The following is an 18,362-nucleotide window of genomic DNA, read 5'->3' as shown; positions in this document are numbered from 1 at the left end:
TTAAAGCGATACTTAGCCTTTACTGGGAATTCCTTTTTTAACAAGGAATTCCACATGTCTCTGTGTTCTCTATTCCCAGTCGAGTTGCAGGCTGCTATTAAGAAGGGGTAAACAAATGGGTGAACAACCCATATTTGGGATTGTTTGTGTTGAGGGTTATTCAAGATTTGACCCTGGACAACATTATGAACGTTGATTTTAAAGAACTAGAAACCCAAGGATCACAAAGATCTACAAAACGACGATCAAAGGACCTGATCTTCTAATTTGCGCTCTTTTTCCTGACTAATCGCAAGACTTTGATGGCACTGCTTGGGTTGCTTCAAACCAAGTGCAAACAGCTCACAATTTCCAGATTGTGAGTACGCAGCTCAAATCACGATCCAAGCAGGATTGTTTTGAAACTTAAATTGATCTAAAAAGCGCTGAATTATTGAGAAGAAGCGCCCAATTCTGAATCGCAACTTGGGACAGCAACAAAATTCAAACTTGAGACCAATACTTGCTTACTACAAAGTGTCAAATAACTTGCTGTTTTGGACAGCATACCAAACTGAATTAAATCTCAAGATTTGGAGCTGATCTGAGCTTGAAATTTGCAATAAACAGGGCTGCATTCTACATGCCAAGTTTCGCCAATTCTCTGGGATTGCTTGCGGTTCGAAATTCACTTGCTTTCTTGGATGAAATCACAAACCGAGAGTGAGACAAGATGATTGGACTAAACAAGCTGTGCCTAAAATTGCAATCAAATCAAGGACTCCTTATCTCGATTATTTGCGCTCAAACTTCTCTTTTTGAAGCTGGAAAGTGTTTCCTTTGCAAAGAGGAGGCCGTCAGGCCAAAGATTGTCCCAACCGTAAACAAAAACAACCTATGGCAGCGCAAGAAGCGAAAAAGGACAGCCACCCGCACTAGGAGATTTGTTTTTCTTTGGTAAGAAGAAGTAATTTTGGTATGAATAATTGTAACAGCCAGAAATTGGAGAGTCTCCTCTTTCTAGGCTGCATTGTTATTTGCACGATGTTTATTCCCTGCTAGTTTAGCATTGTAATTTGAAGGATGGTTCTTCCCTGCTAGTTTTGTTACTTTTTGTATCAGTCAAAAGATGGAGAGTCTCCGCTTTCTAGGAATGGTAAATTGCAGAATAAGTATTCCTTGCCAGTGTTGGATTGCTCTTGTTGCCCGGCATGGCTAGAGCAGCACATCCCTGTATCACATGCCTGTTTTGGATGCTCTTGTTGCCCAGCATGGCTCGAGCAGTAAATCCATTTAGTACATGCCAGTCGGTATTTGATTTGAACCATGAGGCAAGGATCCAAGTCTAGCATAGATTGGTTGAACCGATTCAGCTTGCGGTGATGCAAGTCTGAAAGGATATCGAGTACCGGGATCTATGTTCCTAGGATCCGTTACTACCATGTGTGTCTAGTTCAAGTTATGGGAGGAGAGTGAACTAGCTGATTTCACTCAGAGTGGTGTACTCCACTCAGTTGTTGTGCTTTGAGCTGACTTCGGTTGTAGCTCCTTCAAGCTCAACAGAGCGTAAGTCTGGAGCATTGCCTGATGCTCAAGAGGGGGGTAGTTCCTCCACCCCCTTGTCAACAGACAGGCTCACGGTATCTAGAAGTCGCTTGGTAACACTGTATGTCTCACCCGAGGTACTGCTTGCTGACAATACATCTGCTATGGGACTTCTATGATGAGTGTAATAGTCACTCCACATGGATGATGCATTGATATACGGATGGACTTGCGCGCTCTCCTAGACCATATCATCATTGCTGGTTGTTTATGTTTATAGCAGCAAACTCGATAGTTTGTTGTTTCAAGAGGAGGGTATGTCACGGGGACGTGAATTTATGAACCATGACTAACTTTGGCTTAGGGGACTAGCCCAGGGGAAGCGACACTTCCCAGAAGTCCCTAGGTGTACACACTAGGCCTACATGCTAGGGGTGAGGCAAGGTTTAGAGGGGGCATAAAGTTGGGCCCAAGGAAACCAACGTTTCATCTGTTAGAAGGGTTAGGATTTTAATGTGAGGGGCAAACCAATGTTTCATTGGTTTTTGTGGGTTAGAGCATTAATGAGAGGGCCACGTGGCAGCCCCTCACGCACACCTCGCCCCTTCCTCTCCCTCTAAGGCTAAGGTACGGATTGATTTCTTTTGATGTTGATCTTCTTGTTCATTTTCACGCATCCCGAGGTGAAGGGTACGGCTGTTTTTTCGCTGCATTTTGGACCTTAATTGGTGGCTGGCTCATTTTCCAAGGCTGCCAAGCTTGCTCCATAGGTTCCGTACGGACTGTACGGAGCCTTTAAGGTGGTTGTACGCGAGCAGTACATGCAGATTTTCCTAGTTTTCTCCAAGGTGGACTGTACGGGCTGTTCTTTTCTGCTGGCACACATCTTGAGATACCTTCAACGCTGCTGTACGCCCCCTTTTTCCTGCTGTACAGCCTGAACAGCTCCTCTCTCCTGCCCGTGATCCTCCTGCTCTCTTTCTATCTCTGATTCCAGCCCATTATCTCTCTTTCTTCCCCTCTCCAAGCTGCCATTTCCTCCTGCTAGCCTCCACATTGGATGTGCTGCCCGTGGAGGTGCTCTTGACTGGATTGGAGTTCCTTGGAGCTGATCTGGAGCTGGATTGAAGTCATTTGAAGCTGGTTTGAGTTCTCTTGTCACTATCCCTTTCACACTGATTGTATTTGGTCATTTTGGAAGCTTGTCGTTGCTCCTCTGCTGTTGGAAGTCCCCTCTTGGCCATTCAGGTCATGAATTGACACCCAGTCACAAAGGGTGTAACCAAATTGGGGTCAAAGGGGCAGTGTGTGGATTTTCTTCCTGTATTGTGGTCACTTGTTCAGTTTGAGATCTGTGTTGAAGCTTGGCCACCCTGAGAGGCTGGTCAGTGGGTTGTGGGATTGCCAGTCCTCGTTGAGCAAGATGGATGCTTTGTGGAATGCTTGGACACCTTTACAGGGGTCATGAACAATGGTGAATGCCTTAGCCTTGCCTTGGCACTTGGGTACTAGTGTGTGCACTAGGATGGAATGCAAGTTGTAGCCAAAGTTTGGCTTGGACAGTGGAAATTGCCTGTGGGGCAGAGCACAAGATTGAGCCCTTGTTGTATGTACCAATTTCATTCCTAAAGAAATAAATAAATACCGAAAGGGGCACCAAGTGTTTGGGCCCAGTGTGGTGTCTTGTACTTGGTTTCATTGAGCAAGGGCACTCTAGCCTCCATCCAGTTATTTCTCAAATTGTTTTCTAATTGGTAGTGCTTAAAGTTAAGTGGTTGGAAATGATGCAATGTGGCTGTGAATAATGAATAACTTATGGTCTACTGCCCCTTAGGAAACTGAAGGCCGGTTACACCACCCATTCCACTCGCCTGCCGCTCCTTGGATCAATACCCTACAATAGCTGGTACAATGATGAGTGTAAGGCTTCATGTCTATACGTAGATGAATCCAAAACATTCCCAAACTCATCCTCTAAAAACACAACAAAGTGCAATTTCAATCTCACGATAGTTACTCATAAGATTGAAAACCATAAACTCCATCACGCATAGCAGAGACTAGCTACTATGACATCCCCACTGATGTCATCAGTGCCCAACACTGGGTGCAGACCATAGTATAAAAGTATGCTCTCACACATACAAATCCACATACCCACACATGATGAGTGTAAGGCTTCATGTCTACTCCGATTCGAGACTAAGCATCATCTTCCAAACAATACCGAGTATCATCACTTGGTTCGTCGCAAGAAGCAAGCTTTCATCACCAGAGTGAGAAGGAGTTAATGAATATTTTGTTTAGTAGCAACTTCAAGGACTTCTTGCGGAAGCTTCTTGACCAACAAGCGCCCTCTCCTCTAGTAGACGCCACACTCTGGCACTCTTATGCATGCACATTGTACGACATTCCCCACTAACCACCACCTAACCTCTCACAATTATCACATCCCACCTCTTACACATTGTTCACCACCAGGAGCGTCAAACACACAACTTTGAAGCTCCATGACGGCCAAGCTAAGATTATGAGGGACTACATAAAATACTAAATACATTGCATATGGACTAAGTACTATGGCCCCAATCTTAGTGAAACTCGTCAGTGAAGCGGTTTGCACCAGTTTCTCCCAACACCTAGCTACTAATACCGTCACTCCCATTCACAAGGTAGGGGATCCCATGAGCCCGGAAAACTACAGGACCATTATGATTGGACATGTCACGTCCAAGATCTATGCATCAGTGCTTGACACATAGGTTAGCCAGCTTTCAAAGTTCCAAGGACTCGAAGCTAATGGATAGGCAAGCTTCCGCGCTGATCATGTGACTCTACATCCTCACACTCAATGGTCTCATTGAGGAGGCCAAAGCATAGAGGCAGAGGATTTATTGTTGCTTCGTGAATTTTCGCAAGGCTTTTGACCTAGTGTCGAGAGGTCGCCTTCTCAAACGCTTGCAAGATCTCAGATACAGTCAAGAGCTCACTTGTGCACTCATGGCACTCTATGAGGTCTCACGCAAGATTCAGATGGATACAGGGTGGATAGAGGAGACCAGGGCACTACCTGGGTCAAACATTATTGTCCACTATTACAAACTTTGTTTGGCCTATACATTGACAAGCTTGAGACCTTCATCTAGACACTAGGAGTGGCAAGCTGCTCTCTCGTCGGTGCCTTGATCCAAATTCTCTGAATGTCAACGTTGATAAAACCAAGGTTATGATCTTCAACGCCTCCCGGACAGCCATGCATAGAGAGCATTTCACACTAGATGGATTATGGGTGGAGGTTATCGCATCCTACACATATTAATAGACTCGAGAAGGTTCAATAAATCAATGAAAAAGGCTGAAACAAGTAACAAAATGGCAAAGAAGGGGGAAACAACACGTTTCCGCGTTGCCCCTTGGGGAAACGTTTACCCACGCCATTTCCCCTTGGGGACACGTTTCATCGAAACAGCAATTCTATTTTGCTCCTCCCTCGAAATGGTGTTTCACCATTATTTTTAAAAAAAACCTAAAACGGTGTTTCCCCATAACAATGTTGCTGAGTCCCACAGCAAGTCCTGATTAGATAATACTTGAAGCTTGAACATTCCCCTTTGAGACCTACAAAACATGTTGAGGTCCTAAATTTGTTATATATGACATATACCTAGATGAATCCAGTAACAGTCCCAAACTCATCCTTTAAAAACACAACATGGTGCAGTTTCAATCTCATGATAGTCACTCATAAGGTTGAAAACCATAAAATCCATCATGCATAGCAAGGATTAGCTACTATGGCATCCCCACTGACGTCACCAGCGCCCAACAGTGGTCCTATCCATGCACCAAGTTAAATAAATTAATCACATTCAAAAGGTCCTATCCGTGCACAAAGTTAAATAACTTAATCATCAAACTCAGTATTACTTTAACCAATTCTTCATTTCTAAGAAACAACGAATTCTTTCGCTGCACATTTCTAAGCTTCCTCTTTTCAGAGTCACACTCTAAAAAGTAAGAGCTGGCATTCAATGCTCAAAAGCACTTGAAGATTTGTATACATCTAGCTGAATCCAGGAACATGCCCAAACTCATCCTTTTAAAACACAACACAGTGCAGTTTCAATCTTATGATAAGGTTGAAACCATAAACTAGCTACTATAACATCTCCATTGATTACATCAGTGCACAACAGTGGGTGTACACCATAGTACAAACATATGCTCTCTCGCACATATAAATCCACAAACCCACACATAATTGAGCATCCATTTATACAAAGGTCTTCGTACTGAGATTCTTTCAGCATTTTGGAGGTGAAGGGCAAACTCAGCTGCCCGTGACAAAGGCTAGCACTAAAGAAGAAGGCTAAACATCAAAAAGTAGTCCACATTCTCTTCATTCAAGCTACAACTGCTTGTGAATACTATACGATTTCATCTTAGTCTCTCCAAAACGAGCATTCAAGCAAAAAAATGCTTAGACCATCTAGCTGATAGCTGATAGGGCAACACCCCACTTAAGATTGAAAGAATTTATCACAATATCAGCACGCCGCAACATGGACGAAAAATTTGCGAGGTGAAATTTGCATGTCCGTTAATACAGCAGAAGCATATATCTAGATAAATCCAGGAAAATGTACAATTTCAATCTCATGATAGTTTTTCATACAGTTGAACCCATAAACTCCATCACATGTAGCAAGGACTAGCTACTATGACATCCCCACTGACATCATCAGCACCCAACAGTGGGTGTAGACCAACCACTGCATTTCACATGGAAGTGTACTCCAGAGCTCATGGTAGTTGGCATTATTATGAAAAACAAAAAAGCCTCGCAGAAGACACACACAAACAAAAATGACCACCTTTAGAGAACAAAACAACCTAAGAAAGAGGTAAAGATGCCCATTGCACAAAATGTGAGAGGTACAGTCAGTAAAAATTAAAAAGAACACACCGAATGATTGATGAAGTGGACAAATGCAAAACCCCGATTTTGTTGTTTTTCTCCCGTGGCTGGAGCAAGGGCAAGTTCCACTGAATCAACATCCTGAAACGCCTGTACAGCACCAATTGTACTTCAGAGCTGAATTGGAACCCATGAAATTGCCCCACATGGCTCCTGCATCTACATTTCCTAAACTACCTGACGGACCATCGTCTCCACCTCATCCTGCGTCCATTCTGTGATTACAATTACATGCACCAATACAAATTTATCAACAAGTTGGGCTGCAAACATTGAATGAATATAAACAACCAGGACCCAGTCACTTATATGATATTGATACCTGCCCATCGTCAACATGCAGAAAATTACAACCTTCCCATTCATAAAAGTTGACAATGTCATTGATATGGCAGGAAGCAAAGGTCGAATAAAGAGTCTTTTTAAAAAACATGTGGTTCACAGAAAGCTGAGACTGTCAGGAGATAATCAACCAGTCCACATGTTTCATTCAGCTAGCATATACTTCATATTTTTAAAAGATGCATTATGCTGAATCCATTAAATAATTTATCAGAATGGTGGAGTAAAAAACTACTTGTCTGGCTCGCAAAAAAGATTTTGAACGTCAGGATGCACCACTTGGAAGCATCCAAGCATTTGCCCATAACAGTCCACTCCCACGTGTTTTGGAACTTGTTTGGCAAGATATTATCATTCATGAGACATCACACATGCCTTCATACATATGACATCGTTCATGCAACACCATACACACCAGAGCCAAGGGGGAAAGTTGAAAGCTGAAGCTTAAGTTCACATTCAAACTTGAAAAATCGACCATTCAAATCAATAATTCAATAATTCAAAATTTTCTACGCGAGTAAAATTTCAAGAATCGAACTATCAAAAATGGCTGCAAGCCTGCAGAATGCGGCCTGAACTCTACATCTGACCATGATTCTACACATTTGGCTCACAAAAAGGTGTCTACGAACAATGTCTTCAAAAAAAATTTTCAATTTTATTGGAAATGTGTGCTGTTGTTTGTTGTTACATTGGTTACAACTCATTTCTGTTCCAAAGATGCTCCTACCTTGACCATGCTTTCCTCCAACGTCTCAACTTACAAAGCTTCTCCTTTTAGCTAGACCTAATACCACTAGTTCCTTCCTACCTCCTTAAATAACTTTTTGAAAATAAGAGTTTGTTACAAGCTACATCTTTACCCTAAATAAGACCTACAGATCCTCAAACTAATAACATCAACCCTCTAGACAGAGGAGAGACGAACAACATTGAAAACAAATTTACAACTGACCTAAAAGAATGTATCTTGAGCATTAATAAACCAGGTCAAAAAATAGTCCCATACCTTTTTTCAGATTCCCGAGGAAGATCGTATCTTGATCTGTAGAAGGAGCAACCCCAATCTTCTTGCCTTGTAGCTTTTGGCAGGTCAAAATGAATTCCATTACTAAGCTTTCCCATTAAAATTGAATGGAGGAACATCATTAAAGCATGGACGATAAAATTTCAAACCCTCAAACAAATACATACAATCATGCCATTCTTTTCCCTCTGAGCCTTCAGAGCAGATTCCCTTGTTGTGAAACGCACAAAGCAATAGCCCTGGTTCCACATTACAAGGGCGCTGGGTAAGCAGCAACAGACAGACGCTAGAAAATAAAGGAGCAAATTGCAGAAAGGGGGGAAAAGGACATGCACAAAGGTTTTTGAGATGTGAGACTTGCCCATATAAGAATGATGGACTCCTTGCTAAGTTTCTTACCATGTAACAAATATCACACCTTCAAATTCTGGAACTCCTAATGTGACCTAAAGATACTCCATCAGGAATATCACCAAAACCACACTAAAGAAAAAACCAGTAATATTATCAGCTCATGCATCATAGCAGCAGTGGCAGTTGTCCAGAGAGGTTGCAAAATAGTTTCATGGGACATTCGATAAAACGAAATAATTCTTTGAATTGCCCTGATCCACTTAAGTCAAGGCTAGGTTAACCAATAAAGAAAGCAAGGCCTCAGGGGTGCATAAACGTGTGAAGAAACCTCTTGGAGACATTGTGAACAAATGTTTCACGCATGAAACTCCAAGCATTCCCAGCCCATAGATTTTACAAACTCAATCACAAAATCTTATAAGCTGGATATGAATGATAAAATTTGAAATATTTCAAGACACAGTGATGACTGTTTCTCCACGAAACCTTCTGAACAAATCCATGTGCTCAAAAGTTTCCCCCAGATGGGACAATACAAACCGTTAGAATCACATTAAAGGTACGAAAAGTATAGCACTTTTAAAAAACAGTCATACTACCTTCAAGGTGCCATTTTGGTCTTTCATCATCCGCACCTCAACTATCTCTCCACACTTACCAAATACCTGAGTTGTGGACCATAGAAACATCAGTTTGACAACCTAAGTTGACCCAATTCTAAATATTAATTATTCAGATTGTGTCATACAGAGCACCTTGGGCTCTTTGATAATGAAGGAGAGTCGAGAGTTGTCACAAGCATAACCTCTCCCTGTCTGTACTATTGTAAAGGCCTTGACTAAAGAGTCTGGTTAATACCTCAAAAATCGTACAACGAATCTTACCTCATGAATCATCTCTTCAGTTATAGACTGTTGAAGCCCACCAACAAAAACTTCTGACCCTTTTACCCTTCCTGCAGCATTAAGGACCAATGTAAGCAAGTCCTGTGTGCAGAACAACACTTCCAGCAACGACACGGATTTCTTTTTTAAATGCCTTATAGATAAAGCATATACCTGTTGTACTGATCCCATTCTCCATTGACGCAGACTGTGCCTGAGACATTGTTAGCCTACAGCATGTTAGTATGTGACCACATGGTGATAATACAAATGAAGCATCCTTCCTCTCAGATTCATACATACACGTACACATTTCACTGATGACAAATCCACGAATGCACAGACTCTGTTAATCAAAATGAAACACTCCATTCTTTAGCCCTTTGATAAGTGACAAATCATCAACTCCAAAGTCCGCTAACAGCAGGAATAAGACCTGTAAATTTCCACTGGTTTCATTGAAGGCAGTCAACTAAACAAGCTTCAACACACGGCCACTCTCCCCCCCCCCTTCTCCCTCCCTCCCTCCCTCCCTCTCTCTCTCTCTCTCTCTCTCTCTCTCTCTTCCCCCCCCGTACCTTAGCCTTACTTGCCATACCTTAGCCGTACCTCTCCCGCCGCACCTTATCCGTACCTCTCCCGCCGTACTTCAACACAGGGCCGCTCTCTCTCTCTCTCTCTCTCTCTCTCTCTCTCTCTCTCCTTTCTCCTGTACCTTAGCCGTACCTCTCCCGCCACACCTTATCCGTACCTCTCCTACCGTACCCACCGTACCTCTCCTTCACTGCCGTACCTCTCTCCTGTACTTGCTTAGCCCATCATCAGCCGCAAGCCACTAGCATCCGCCACTAGCAGCCAGCAGCCGCCACTAGAGCCTGCAGCCACCAGCCCCGTCTGTCCAACCCGTCTAGTTTTGTCAACAACAAACTCCCCCCCCCCTAGTTTCGTCAACAGCAAACTAACCCTAGCCCCAAGTTGGGCTAAACCCCCAACCCAACCCGAGGGTTAGGTTCAACTAGGGGGTTCTACAAACAGCCAATTATGGGCTGGCCTACCCTCTCCTCCAAGTCCCCCTCAACTCCTTCAACCTCCATCAAGACTCGGTACTCTACAATTGCAGCCATGACACCCTCTCTGTATGCATGCAATTACCAACAAGAAGGCTCAAAACAATCCATCCTTGGGCAACAGGATCAGATTTCTTATCTGTAGCAAGCAGTGAGAGAGCTCCGACTAGAACTAGCAGAGGTAAAGGCTCGACTTTAGGTTCTAGAAGGGCCTGGTAAGCAAGCAATAATTGATGAAGCTGTAAAAACTTGTAAGGCTTCCCCCTCTACCCCACAGCTAGTTTCTACTGTCAAAGATCTAGTTCACATTGAAGTACAAACCGCTAAGAAGGAAGTGATTGTGGAAGTGGATACCAAAGCAAGTAAGACTGATATTCAAGCAGATACTAAAGAACATGAAGCTAGATGTGATAATGCGCTGAAGATTAGAATAGGAGGACTCCAAGAAGATTGGTACAAAGAGGAGGACACATAGTGAAATATTGACCGAGATCAAAGCAGGCTTGCCCAACATTGAAAGGACGGATGATGACAACTCCATGCCAGCTTCTATTATGCACTATAAAGGTCATGCCATCCTTACACTGAAGTCAAAAGATATGCCGATCAAGCTCCTTCGACAATCTTACAAGCTGAAGGGTATCAAGTATGGATAGCTGAGGAGCTTACACAAGCTCAACTCGAGAATAAGGCAACTGAATTAGCTAAAGTTAGGGCTGCCAGAAAGGATGGAAAATGGGCACTTTACCATGAAGGCGTAGCTCTAATCAAAGAGTTCAAATCCAAACCAAAAGACTCTCAGTCTTAAACTAATGTATGGCTGATTACTCTTTCAGACTATTACTCCTCATACATCGTACAGCTCTCTCTCTCTCTCTCTTACCCGCCCTACAGCTCCGTACAGCACCCCTCCGTACAGGCCGCCATACAGCTTCTTACAGCCCATCGTTCAATCTCGTAACTTGTCGTACATTCTCTGTGCAGTTTGCCGTACCCTTTTTGTACATATGTACCAGTCCGTCATACCAACCCAGTACTTTCTCCGTACATCTTTCGTACTACCCATACTTTCTCGCAGCAAGCTCCTAGGGTCTCTAACCCCGAGTTGGGCTACACGCCCAACTCAACTCGGGGGTTAGGTTCAGCTAGGCAGCTCTAAAAGAAATAGCCAATATGGAATGGCCTACCCTCTCCTCCAAATCCCCCTCAACTCCATCAACCTCAACTATCAGGACTTAGTACTCTACAGTTGCAGCCATGACACCCTCTCCGTACGCACACAATTACCAACAAGAAGGATCCAAAGGACCTATCATTGGACAACATGAACAGATTTATTATTTGCAGAGCAAGCGGCCAGAGAGTCAAGGCTTGAGCTGGCAAAAGTAAAAGCCCGACTTCAAGTTCTAGAGGGACCTAGCAATCAGGCAGTAATTGCCGAGGTTGTGAACTCATGTAAGAATTCTCCTCCTACTCCTCGACTAAACTTCCACGTGAGGAGTTTGAGGCATTTCGCAGTGCCCTAAACTTATCTCCTTTTTGTGATTGATCATTTCCTTATACATCACATTGGCACTACAGGGGGGTGTTAGAATTATTGGCATATTCTAGGCAGTGGCCAATGTAATTAATGAGTGAGTTAGAAACACTGATCCCTCACTAGGAGGCTTTTCCCCCTGACCACAATTAGTGGGTTAGTATAGTTTTGTCACTTGGACAAAACTATCCTGACATTGTACTCATCTTATCTTTTCTAGTGCACACTTAGGTTTTGCTCTTGCTCTCACTCTTGCATTCTTGCTCCCTCCATTTCTCACTGTACGTCCATAGTTTTTGGTCCCGAGACAATGAGTGCGCATACGAGCTTGCTCAGAACTTTGAGCTCATGCACAAGGGTCAAGGACCCAAACAGTTCACCAGTAAGAAGCCCCCGGATTCCTCCGTCATAGATGGAGAAAAGAAGGCCTGCACGGGGCAACAGAAGAAGAATTGACTAGCAAAAGATAGCAACGGCTATATGGAGGGTACTTGGATGCAGCCACCCGAACGACCTATGCCAAAGAGAACCACTGCCTCTTTTGCCATGAGCAGGGGCACAAAAAGGAGGATTGCCCGCATTTCAAAAAGCAGCAAGCTCAGTACCATACGGATGCAAATTTCCAGACACCTTGGTTCAAAGCAGTGTCACCAAAAAAACGCATTTCGGGGCACCGAAACGCGAAGAAACGTTTCTCGACGAAACGTTTCTTGGAAACGTTCGAAACGGGCAGTTAGGGCGAAACGTCTGGCTGTCAAAAAATCCGCCGCGACAAGTTTCTTTTTTAATTTGGCCGCTGTTTTTGTTTTTTCGCTCCTCTCCCGCGCCGCTCCATTGCTTGCCTTGCTCCTAGTGCCTACCATCTACTCTACCCTCTACTCTACCTTCTACTCTACCCTCTACTCTCCTCTACTCTCTACTCTACTCTCTACTCTACTCTACTCTACCCTCTACTCTAGTCCCTACGATCTACCCTCTACTTTCCTCTACGGTCTACCCTCTACCCTCTACTCTACTATACTCTACTCTACTCTCCTCTCCTCTCCTCTCCTCTCCTCTCCTCTAACCTCTACTCTCTACTCTACCCTCTACTCTCTACTCTACCCTCTACTCTAGAGTCTAGATTCTACCCTCTACAGTCTACTCTCTACAATCTACTCTACTCTAGAGTCTAGATTCTACCCTCTACAGTCTAGATGAGGCAGCAGATCTTGGAGAGGGCAACGGTCCCTAGCTCTAGAGAGTCGAGACTAGACTCGAGTATGTATTGTGTACACTGCAGTTGTTAGCAGCTGGCCTGCAAGCAACGGGCTTTGATTATGTATACAATTTACACCATACAGTTACCAGTATATCATTATCGCATGTTACATGTATGATGTAAACAGTAATACATAATACATTTTGTTATATTTTAAATCTTGAATCTTGAATCTTGAAATTTGATTCTGAAATTTGAATTATAAAGTTCAAAGTTTATTGTTTAAACTATGGGCCATGGCATATGCTAGCAGCCATATGCACTTGCAACTAATTAGTTAATAGTAATTTGTAAACTGGAAGATCTATGTCTTTGTAAACCTCAATCTATAGGCTGCGTGACGCATCTTTTTACTCTTTCAACTGTGTAATATGTGTCTGCATTGTGTGCACAATATGGATATCTGAGAGCGAGAGAGAGAGAGAGAGAGAGAGAGAGAGAGAGAGAATCTGAAGACAATTATTTATGAAAGTATATATAACTTCTATAAAATATAGTATTTTTAGGCATTTCTAGACGAAACGCCTGTAAAAATCTAGAAACGCGACAATTATTTATGAAGTATATATAACTTCTATAAAATATAGTATTTTTAGGCGTTTCTAGACGAAACGCCTGTAAAAATCTAGAAACGTGTTTCTAGAAACGTTTCTTGTGACACTGGTTCAAAGTCATGCTCAACAAACACCCATGAGACTATGTGATACATGACAGGTGGTTATTCTTCAAAGGACGACTTTGTGTTGCCCTCATACTGTGCTACCATACTCCATGCTATGCACGATTCTCCGATAGGTGGACACAGAGGCATCACAGGCACTCTCGAAAAGATAGAGCCTAAGATTTTCTAGCCTGATTTACGCAATGATGTTCATCAATATGTGCCTCATTGCCAGGTGTGCCAGCAAGTGAAGGTATCTCACGGGAACCTACCAAGATTACTCCAACCCCTCGAGATTCCGAACCAACCCTTTGAGCAGATTAGCATGGATTTTGTTACAGACCTTCCACTAGCTATTGGTACAAGGAACAACCTGTGCCTGACCATCGTGGACAGGTTTAGCAAGTTTGTCATGCTTGGGTGGACACAGATGACATGCCTATTACTTGTTCCACCTGGATGGGGGCATTTTCCAAATCGCGCATTCCTTTGCAAGTGATTGCTTTACGAACACACATGAGGGTGCCCTAGTCTTTGATGTTTCTTCGGGGGACAGTTTGTCCAAGTCCACAAATGATATATTGCTGTGGAGGTACCGTTGCAGCCAGTCAGGGTAGTGGGCTTCATGGAGCATGGCTCTCTTTCACAGTGGTACTTGGATCTTGACCCGCTACTCATTACCCTGGGCTCATGGAAGCTGTGGCTCTATGGAGGTGTCCCAATTAAGTTTTTGCAGTGTGACCCTGGGCAATGGGAGTGGATAGATGAAGGACACCGAGAGAAAGGAATCCCCTTCTTTCGTTACACGGTCAGTAATGCCAGGAAATTCCAGCTCATCTATAGGAGTTGGAGACCCACCAGAGCTACTCATTGGGAGAATTTTCACATTTTTGCAGACTCGCAAAAAAAAATTTGGCATAGGCTTTGGAAATCCCACCGGAATAGAAAAATCACTCTCTTCTTTTGGCTTTCTATTCATGGTGGGATAGCAGTGAATCATTGAAGATCTAGGTTTGGGACCGACCCTACTTGCCCTCGTTGCCTTTCTGCTTCGGAGACAGTATAGCACTGCCTTTGGGATTGCAGACAGGCAACCTGGGGATCAGTGGCTTGGCTCACTCTTTCAGGGCCCCAGGTTTTCTTCGAGAGACATGACTCGTCTTGGGCTCTACACATCCGACGACACTTTGTGGAGTCGTGCTCTTTAGAGGATGATCCGGCCACTCTCTTCAGGGCTGCTCATTCCTCGGTTGACTCTCCATGGGAGGTTTTAGCTAGCATTGCAGCATGGCACATTTGGAGAGCCAGATGCACTGAGGCTATGGAGGGTTCTCAGGTTCACCCTTCTCAGATCTTGGCCAGTACTTGGACAGATACGGTACACACTCTGATGGCCATATGGGCGACCATGCAAGGATCCTCTCCAACAGCCTCCTCCAGGAGAGTTACTTTCTCAGGGATTGGAGAGACTCTCCCTTCCTTGCTGAGACTTCTACAGGGTTGAGTTGGCATTTTCAGCCTCAGCCTTGGTTTCTTTCTACCTCATTTTTCTTAGGTGTTTTTATTACATGCTTAGCATGATGTATTTCCGCTCAGAGCTTGCTCTAGCGAGTTTCCTTCTTACTTAATAGAAGTCTCTTTTTTGCAAAAATATATATATATATGTTCCAGCAGGTGCATTTCTAGCTTTCTGGGGTTATGGTTTCACTGAAATTTGGGGCTTCCGAGTTTTCCATGCTAAATGGTTCTATTCTATGCTATATAACCCTAAACTGAACACTGGGTTGGAGAGTGGAGCCCTAGATTTGTCGATTTGGTCAAACTGTGAGCTATCCAGTCAGCATTTTCCACGTGGCAGTGAATTCTCCACCCTAGATAGTTATAATCTAATCACTGTAGGCATGCATCTGCAAGTCACCCCCCCTGGGAAATAGTAAGCCAAAAGACTTTGTGCCCTGCAAATAACGGAAGATGCGCTTAACTGCCTCCCAATGCATAGTTTTTGGGCTGTGCATGTACCTGCTCACCTGAGATACTGCAAACTGAATATCAGGTCTAGTGTTGCAGAGATATATGAGGCATCCAACAGCTTGATTGTAAAGTGTGGCATCAACTGATTCTCCTGCATCATGCATTGTGAGTTTCAGCCCCGGTTCCATAGGAGTGGATATGGGCTTACACTCTTGCATGTTAAATCTGTCCAAGAGTTTCTGAACATACTTGGACTGAGACATAACAGTGCCACGTCTCTCATGAGAGAACTGGATCCCCAAATAAAAGTGAAGCAGCCCAAATCTGACATGTCAAAGTTGGTCTGCAAATCAGCTTTGAAATCTGCAATTTTTTCTTCATTGGACCCTGTGAGCAGTAAGTCATCAACATAAAGAAGGATGACTAAGATTTCCCCCCCATCCATCTTGATGTAGAGGGTGCTCTCAGTAGGACTATTGTGCAGCCCCTTGCTGGTCAAAAAGGCATGTATCTTGGCATACCATGCACGAGGGGCCTGTTTCAGCCCATATAAAGCTTTATTGAGCTTGCATACTTGAAGTGCATTTGCTGTAATTTCAAAGCCCGGAGGTGGTTTGACATACACCTCTTCCAGCAAGTCCCCATTTAAGAAGGCTGTTTTTATGTCCAACTGATGAACATTCCACTCAAAATGTGCAGCCATTGCAATTACTGATCGGATGGTGGTCATCCGGGATGTAGGAGCAAATGTCTCCTCATAATCTATGCCCTTTTTCTGAGCATAGCCCTTAGCAACCAGCCTGGCCTTATATCTGTCAATGGAGCCATCTGGCTTCCGTTTGACTTTAAATACCCATCGTGTGCCAATGGCATGTTTACCCTGTGGCAAGTCCACAACATCCCAAGTCTGATTTTTTGCAATGGACTGTAACTCATCATGCATGGCATTCATCCAATGCACATTACCTTTTGCTTCTTCAAATGTGGCAGGCTCCTCCTCATTAAGGAGAGTACCTGCATATGCTGATTCCACCGAATTAGCACCTTCCATGTGCCTTGCTGCACTGTGAGTCCTGCCAGGTAACGGAGCATCAAGTTTACTCTCCCTGAGAGTTTGTAACAGCCAGTTTGGGACTGTTTTTGCTGCATGTATGTTCTGCTGCACCACCTGTTCCACTGCCTGTGGAGGGGGCAAGACATCCTGTGGCGTGCAATTTCTTGCTGCACCACCTGTTCCACTGCCTGTGGAGGGGGCAAGACATCTTGTGGCGGAACTGAAGCATTTGGAGGTTGCTGTAAATTCTGATTTGGATCAGAAAAATCAGCAGGGGAGCAACTCTTCAAAGACATCCTCTGAAGACAAAGGCAATTGAAATTCAGCCTGAGTGTGAGCTGAATTTTCAGAAAATATCACATCTCTACTTACAATGATTTTGCGTGTAGCAGGATTGTAGAGACGATACCCCTTGCTTTCTGCACTGTATCCAACAAATATACATTTGATGGCTTTATCTGACAATTTGTGCCTAAATTCAACTGGCACATGAGTATAGGCAAGGCATCCAAAGACTCGGAAGTGTTCCACTGAAGGCTTTCTGTCATTCCAGACCTCAAAAGGAGTTTTTGTTTTTAAAGCCTTAGTGGGAGCCCTGTTCAAAATGTAATTGGCACACATCAAACCCTCTAGCCATAATTTATGAGGCATGTGTTTGCTTTTCAGCATACATCTGTCCATTTCCATGAGGGTTCTATTTTTCCTCTCAGCTTTGCCATTTTGCTGAGGGGTCAGCCTAATTGTGAGCTGATGCACAATACCCTTGCCCTTGAGAAAAGCATTAAATTCTGCAGATAGGTATTCTCCACCTCTATCCGTGCGTAATGTCTGTATCCTGAGTCCGGTTTCATTTTCAACCATGGCTGAAAAATGTTTAAACACCGTGAACACTTCAGATTTCTTTTTCAGCCCATAAACCCAAGTAAAATTGGAGTAGTCATCAATAAATGTGACAAAGTAGAGATGACCACCCAATGACGGAGTCCTCATGGGACCACATACATCACTGTGTATAAGCTGCAATTTGCAAACAGCTTTAACTGAACCATCCTTCTTGAAGGGGAATCTATGCATTTTACCTAAAATGCACCCTTCACAGGCATGTGGAGGAGGTATCTCAAGAGGTGGCAATGCATCAACCATTGAAAATTTCTGAAGTGTCATTAAGCTGTTGTAATGCATGTGGCCATATCTGGCATGCCATAATTCTGCATTTTGCATGGCAGCTATAGGGGTAGAAACTGCCAGAGCATGAGCTGCTCGTTTCTCAAAAATATCAAGCTGAAAAAGGCCATGCAGCAGAGTACCAGATAACCTTAAGGCATAGTTAGCTTCCCTGTCTCGGACAGCACATTTGTCATCCTCAAAGATGACCTGAAATCCCCCTCTGTTAAGAGTGGACACTGAAAGAAGATTTTTGGTTATGCCAGGCACATATAAGACATCTGAAAGTCTGAAAATTGAGCCATCAATTGCAGTGAGCTCAACCTCTCCTGTGCCACGTACTGAATATGAGGAGTTGTTGGCACAAGTGACTTTCTTACCAACAGGAGGTGGATGCAAGGAAGTAAAAAGACACTTCCTAGAAGTGATGTGCTTGGATGCACCGCTGTCAAAATACCATGTGTTCAGTGTTTCATTAACACTGAAAGCAGATGCATCTGTAGAAGAGTCAAAGCTGCAAGTCAAAAATGCATAT

At 43.6% G+C, this 18,362-nt stretch overlaps 1 protein-coding gene across 4 annotated transcripts in view; it reads right to left on the bottom strand.

Moving 5' to 3' along the window:
- Window positions 1–18,362, bottom strand: part of LOC147891442 (uncharacterized) — a 109,012-nt gene that overhangs the window by 80,996 nt on the left and 9,654 nt on the right. The window contains exons 2-8 of one of the 4 annotated variants that reach the window (XM_087389702.1): window positions 9,287–9,342; window positions 9,113–9,183; window positions 8,828–8,893; window positions 8,042–8,113; window positions 7,857–7,929; window positions 6,680–6,717; window positions 6,491–6,592 (exon numbers count right to left, since the gene is read on the bottom strand). In XM_087389702.1, the coding sequence (XP_087245828.1) occupies window positions 6,491–6,592; window positions 6,680–6,717; window positions 7,857–7,929; window positions 8,042–8,113; window positions 8,828–8,893; window positions 9,113–9,183; window positions 9,287–9,335 (471 nt within the window). In that variant the 5' untranslated portion in view covers window positions 9,336–9,342. The remainder of the gene's footprint in view (window positions 1–6,490; window positions 6,593–6,679; window positions 6,718–7,856; window positions 7,930–8,041; window positions 8,114–8,827; window positions 8,894–9,112; window positions 9,184–9,286; window positions 9,343–18,362) is intronic. The other 3 variants (XM_087389703.1, XM_087389704.1, XM_087389705.1) reach the window with 3 other exon arrangements.

The sequence above is a fragment of the Dipteris shenzhenensis genome, chromosome 18 (genome assembly GCF_047967505.1).
Source record: "Dipteris shenzhenensis isolate YYH24624 ecotype China chromosome 18, Dip_SZ_1.0, whole genome shotgun sequence".
NCBI lineage: Eukaryota > Viridiplantae > Streptophyta > Polypodiopsida > Gleicheniales > Dipteridaceae > Dipteris > Dipteris shenzhenensis.
This window is presented reverse-complemented; position numbering and strand designations above follow the sequence as displayed.